Raw genomic sequence first — 6,000 nt, forward strand, 5'->3', positions numbered from 1 at the left:
TTGATTTGCTGATCTGGAGCTAATTTTTTAGCGCCCCTTGCACCAAATAAACGCTCCTGTTGGGCTTCTTTATGTGATATTCCTCCTTCTTTTAATATTCATTTTAATAATATTATTTTTTTAATACCAGCCTATGTACATCTTTCCAAGTATTACACTGCCTACTATTTTAATAAAATGTTTAAAGAAAATCAAGTAATGTCAACATTCTTTAACAGCCTCTTCAGGATAACAATGAGCCGAATCCTTATGTTAAGATTTACCTCTTGCCGGACCCACAGAAGACCACCAAGAGGAAGACTAAAGTAGCTCGAAAAACTTGCAACCCAACATACAATGAAATGGTACAAAGTAGTCTATGTAAATAAATATTAAACTGTTCTTTGGGCTTACTATTTAACTCTTTTGCGACCAGGGTTTTTCTTGCCCTAATGACTGGAATTTTTAGTCATTTTTACCCTATGTCTGTTAAACCATGATTTCCCTTTTCCATATTTGAGGTACCGACACAAAGTATATATTGTTTTGCTCATGACTTATTTTAAAGTCATAGAAATACTTAAAACACAATAATTATTAGTGGTAATATGCCAAAAAAAACTATACTAAATTAACTGTGATTAAGACTTCCTCTACACAGTAAGTACTACTGATGATGTTAAAAAGCAGGTATTTTATAGATATTTTGATAATACAATAGCCCTTTAAGATGTAAGCAGATGGAAACATTTAAAGGGACAGTTCCTTGATGTGGAGCTCAGAGATACCAAGTCCTATCCCTGCAGTCTTCATAGATGGCGAGGTGGCCTGTGACTGGTATATATGTTCTGCAAAAGCACGAACCTCAATTGTTTTCTACAGAGCAGAAGCTAGTCTGCAGACATTCTGTGATCTAACCAACTGGCTCCAACAGCAGTTCAGGGGATGCTATGTGTTTTATGCAACCCATTCCTCTACATTGCACAGTTTTGTGAAAGGCTCTCCTTTTCCCTTTCCATTGCCAGTTGCAGATGTTGGTGATAAAATGTTATTCTCAAAGTGTGGTAGAGGTATCAAATATTCTGTAAATTGTTTCATTGCAAAGCTAGTAATAAGTTGATAAACAATACATTCTTCTTAAAGTGGTTCTATTTGATTGCCTAATTAGCAGGGGTGTCTTTTATTCACCACACCACTTCTTTGCTATGGAGTGAAACGTGAATAAATCTACCACTAATAAAAAGGAAGAATACACAATACTCTCTTCCATTTTGTCCTTAATCATTGTTTAGCGATATATGTAAATTACAGGATATAAAAATCTGCTTCTTCGACATAACTGTCATGATAAATAATCCTTGCCCTTTGTTCTAAAACAGCTGTAACACTGGTCTGTATGAAAAATAGGTCAGAAGTATTTTCCTGGATTTCTCTTCAGTTTAGTGGGGCTAAGACATCTCCAAAATCTGATTTTATTTATTTACATAATCACTAGCTATGTCTTTCTAATATTTGCCATTTTTTTCTTACAGTTGGTTTACGATGGGATTCCTAAAGGTGACCTCCAACGACGTGAGATTCATCTTTCTGTACTGAGTGAGGTGGGGTTCTGGGAAAATATACTGCTTGGGGAAGTCAGCATCAAGCTGCGAGACCTGGACCTCACCCGAGCAAAGGTCTGCTGGTTTCAGCTGGGTTTTGCCAGCCAGGCAGCTGTCTAATTGCAATCTGTAACTTATCATAAAAATAAGCGTGTGTCACCAATCGGTGACGGCTTCACAACACCTTGTTTTAGTTTTAAATAAGGCGATTCAGAAACAAGCTCAAGGAGTTTTTATTTTAATTGACAGCTAATATGAGTATTTTCTTTTTAAAAGGGAATTAGAAACACTGCAAATACAGACTTCCTTCTAGAGAAGGGTTTTGGAGAAAGACTGGAATTATTTAGTTTAAGTTTACCTTGTGTCAAGGGAACCAGATTAGGAGATGATGGGCTGTGGAAATATATGTGGGGCAGTTTTGGTTCAGAGGAAATTATGGGAGTCTTGTAGTAGATTGGTATACCAGTTTTTTTTTATTTTTTAATAAAAATTAAATATCCAAGAGGTAATTATTAGGGTGGATGAAGTAATTCAATTAAAAGAATTAAATTAACAGTTGATTTAAAAAAAAAGCCAGAACAATTTAATTAACAATGATTTAACATTTGAATGTAGATTACAGGAGTATGACGGGTGTACATGTTTTTCATTTTCCTCTCCATATTTTGTTCATATTTATTTAATGACAAAGAATCGAATTTTAATGACTCCCTTGCACATCTGTCTTCCTTGTAATCAAACACTTATTTGTAACTAATAGAAGTAAAAAGAGAGCGCCTGTAGACAGTATCAAGTAACCCAGTATCATTGAAAAAAAAATAGTAAGAGCAGGAGCTAAACTAGAAGGCTCTGAGAAATGTTATATTTGTTTTACTATTAAAACGCAAACAGTGATGTTTTTGTTATTTTTTTTTTAATATAATCTTGTTCCCTGTAGATGATAGAGGGAATAATTATTTTCAGATATGTCTGAACTCCTATGATTTATATCTGTAGGTGCTAAACAATAAATGTGATTGTGGGATAGAGGGTCATCAAATCACAATTTACCTTAACTTTTTTGTGGTGATGACTCTTCCGGTTGATCAATGAAGCTTTATAAGCTGACATAATATTGCAGATGTATTTCCACCTAAATACGTAAATATTCCTCAATCCCCCCATTAAAAATAAATGTATAGTGTACAAATAAACATAGGGCACGTAGAATGTTTCCATAGAGTGATATCCTATGTGCACACTCCTGCATGATGCCAAGAAATAAGGAATTTCATGGACTACGTCCTCACCTGTTTGTCAATATTTTCTAATTGAGGCATGAATAAGGATAGATAATCCTAATCTATTCTTTGAAACAATGTGCAGTGCATTTCCAGCATGTTTTATTCACCAAAGTACGGTGGAGCCTGAGGGAGGGATATCTGTGATTCTCCAAAGGTTAGAGATGAGGCTCACATACTGTTCCACTGTACAATTTAAACAAATTGCTTCCCAAGGAGAGCTGGTTTTAACGAGGGCAGTAATTCATCTGCCCCTGCCTAATACTGACCACAAATGTTATGTCTTTTGGAATGTGTATGTGCTGAATAAATTACTTGATCTGTTCTTGTTGTCATGTTATTTGTGTAATTATTAGTGTCTTTTGAATTATAAACTTCCTCCAGAACAAAAAAGTAAAGCCAAGCACTGATATGTAAGTGCTGGACAAACAACCCTGAGTATTGAAGGATTTAGCAATGCTTGTTACTCAAGAGTATCTGAAGATTTTTTTTCTTTTGTGTAAACTGTGATTCTTTAGTGAGTTTTAGCAACCTCACTATGCAATGTGGGAAAACCGACAGAGAAGACAAGCCCTTGATGCTCAACTTCTTAAGGCTAGGTTTCCACTTGGGTTTTTGTCCTGCGTTTTTTTTCTTGATGAAAAACGCCAAGAAAACTGCCACTGCATTTTCCTGCGTTTTGGCGTTTTTTCTGGAGTTTTTTTCTGGCGTTTTAGCCTTTCTGTGGAAATTGCTTTTTTTGACCTTAGGCAGTTTTTCCAGCCTTTACAAGTTAGAAGTTTCACCCAGCTAAAAGGGATTAGGATAAATGACAAGTATCTGCCCTCTCCTGATGTCATTTCTTTGGTAGAGTTCTACTTAAACGCCCCGGCGGACCCTTTTGTCTCTTTTCTGTGGTTTGTAAGGCATGCTTTATTCCGAATGTCTGCTCCTCTGGGAAGATTGGCCCCAAATGATGGTGCAAATTGTTTGCTGTTGCTTTTGGCACGCAGGATCCGGTTGGGTATGTTTGTTTGTAATGGCATGTTTGTTCTAAATGGTGTAAAATTCAATATGAACTTTGTTTTGTGTGAAACTGTTTGTTTACAGCCTATTTCTAGTAGGGCACACAGATACTGGGTCCATCCTCTGCATTGTAACTGTGGAAAAAACGCCATAAAAAACGCCAAGGCAAAAAACCCACATGGCTTTTTCATGGCGTTTTTTCTCTCCCATAGACTTCTATTGGAGAAAAACGCCAAGATTTCCTTGCAAAAAACGCCAGAGTGTCAACATGCTGCGATTTTGAAAAACTGCCACAGAGCCCAAAAAAAGCAGAAAAACGCCAAACAGAAAAACGCCAAGTGGATATGGCATTCTGCGATTTCCTATTGAAGAACAGCTAACATCTGGCTGCAGCGTTTTTTCACTAAAAAAACGCCGTGTGGCTGAATCGGCGTTTTTATGGGCGTTTTTAGCAAAAAAAAAAAAAGTGGAAACCTAGCCTTAAAAGAAGCAAAAAAAAAAAAAAAAAAAAGGATGGAGATTATGTGATGTCAAAGGAATAAAACCAAAGTGGTTCAAACACTAAATACATACAATGGGTATAAATAAAATTCTGCACAACATTTTAAACAGAAAATACACTGATTAGGTTGTATTTTTATTACTTATTGTTTTAATAGCACCATCATATTTTGCAGTGCTGTACAATGGGCAGACAGGACAAAACAAGTAGTGCATAACATAACAATTTGACTCACGGAAACAAGTGTTGAGGGCCTTGCTCAAACGAGTGTACAATTTACTAATTAATTTAATTTGTACTTTAGATTTTTACACCTCTCTTGCTTAGATCCCTTAATCGCTTATTCACACACTTTTTATACACGGCATAGGCGCATCATTAAATCCCTAATTTGAGTTCTGCAAATGAAACGGATGCCTTTATTATGCATATGGTCATGTATTGTTTGTCAGTCAATGTTATCATGGGGGGAACAATAACCATATCGGTTTCAATGATGAATCTGTTCTGGGATTTGCATCTTGACAATGTATTTGGATACATAAAGCCTACAGTTTATTACGTACTGTTAATGTACCCAGCAACATTCCCCCTGATTTTGTACTATAAATATTATCTGACACATTTTGACCTGGAGGCTGCCACCTCATTCTGGATTTGGGTGACTTTCCCTCATCGACCGTCACATTGAGTCTATTCTTTATGGCTCTGCTTATGGAGTCTTGCCCAATAAAATTCTTTCCTACATGGACGTTAGAGTTCCAGCTAGGAAATTAAGATAAATTAATTCTATGGTTTACCACAGGCAATGTGAAAGGGAATTATTGTGTTGGCCTAGTCCATTGGGATTAGATAACCCATCAGGTGAAATAGGCTGTTTGAGAAGAAAAAAAATACTTTATATATACTAGCAATAAAATAAAATGTTGATGGGGGTTAATGTGGACGTGGTCAACCATGAACCCAATCTGGATTGATCGACGTTTGAGAGAAGCAGCGGGAGGAACAGCGTAAATCCATAACGACAGATCCTCTTATGCCGGTAAACGCCAACACCTCATTTCACCTCCTACAGTACACAGCGTCGTGTACAGGCGCCCACGGTGAACTGCGCATGCTCGCTCTCCCCGGCTGATGCAACTTTACAATATAAGTGCGGGCGGCGACATGAAAAATATTGAGCAAGAGGGCGGGTTTAGGGCGGCAACGTGTTAAACGTTTTTCTGTTAAAGTAGCTATTAAAATACTACACCCGCACGTATGTATTTCACTAAAAAAAACTATACAGTTCAAAGGAAAAAAACAAAAGTCAGCTGGCGTTGTCTAGACAGACCTTTGGAAACCAATGCTTTGCCTCTCTGCTATTTATTATATTATTTTATAAACATGGTGCATTTTCCCGTCCCCTCGCGCTCGCTGGCAATTTGCCCTAAAGTTACACAGGGGAGCGCTAAATATTCTCCACGCCTCCCACAATACGTCACTGGGCGTGACCTTGCGTTGCTTCCCCACGCCCGCTCGTCATACGCTTTCTTTGGCCGCTTCCTCCCTGCTAAGGCACACACTGTCATGTCTGGTTTCGGGCTGGTGTTGGGGCTCGCGGTGTGTCCATGAAACCTTCATGGCGGCGCAT

General features: G+C 37.6%; 1 protein-coding gene across 2 annotated transcripts in view; it reads left to right on the forward strand.

Annotated features, from left to right (window-relative positions):
• PIK3C2B (phosphatidylinositol-4-phosphate 3-kinase catalytic subunit type 2 beta) overlaps window positions 1-3,185 on the forward strand; it is a 51,058-nt gene extending 47,873 nt beyond the window's left edge. For both annotated transcript variants that reach the window (XM_053454347.1, XM_053454348.1), the window contains exons 32-33: window positions 219-344; window positions 1,512-3,185. In XM_053454347.1, coding sequence (XP_053310322.1) covers window positions 219-344; window positions 1,512-1,700 — 315 coding nt within the window. In that variant the 3' untranslated portion in view covers window positions 1,701-3,185. The remainder of the gene's footprint in view (window positions 1-218; window positions 345-1,511) is intronic.
• Window positions 3,186-6,000: the final 2,815 nt, after the last annotated feature.

Source organism: Spea bombifrons, chromosome 2, assembly GCF_027358695.1.
Source record: "Spea bombifrons isolate aSpeBom1 chromosome 2, aSpeBom1.2.pri, whole genome shotgun sequence".
In the NCBI taxonomy this organism is placed as follows: Eukaryota; Metazoa; Chordata; class Amphibia; order Anura; family Pelobatidae; genus Spea; species Spea bombifrons.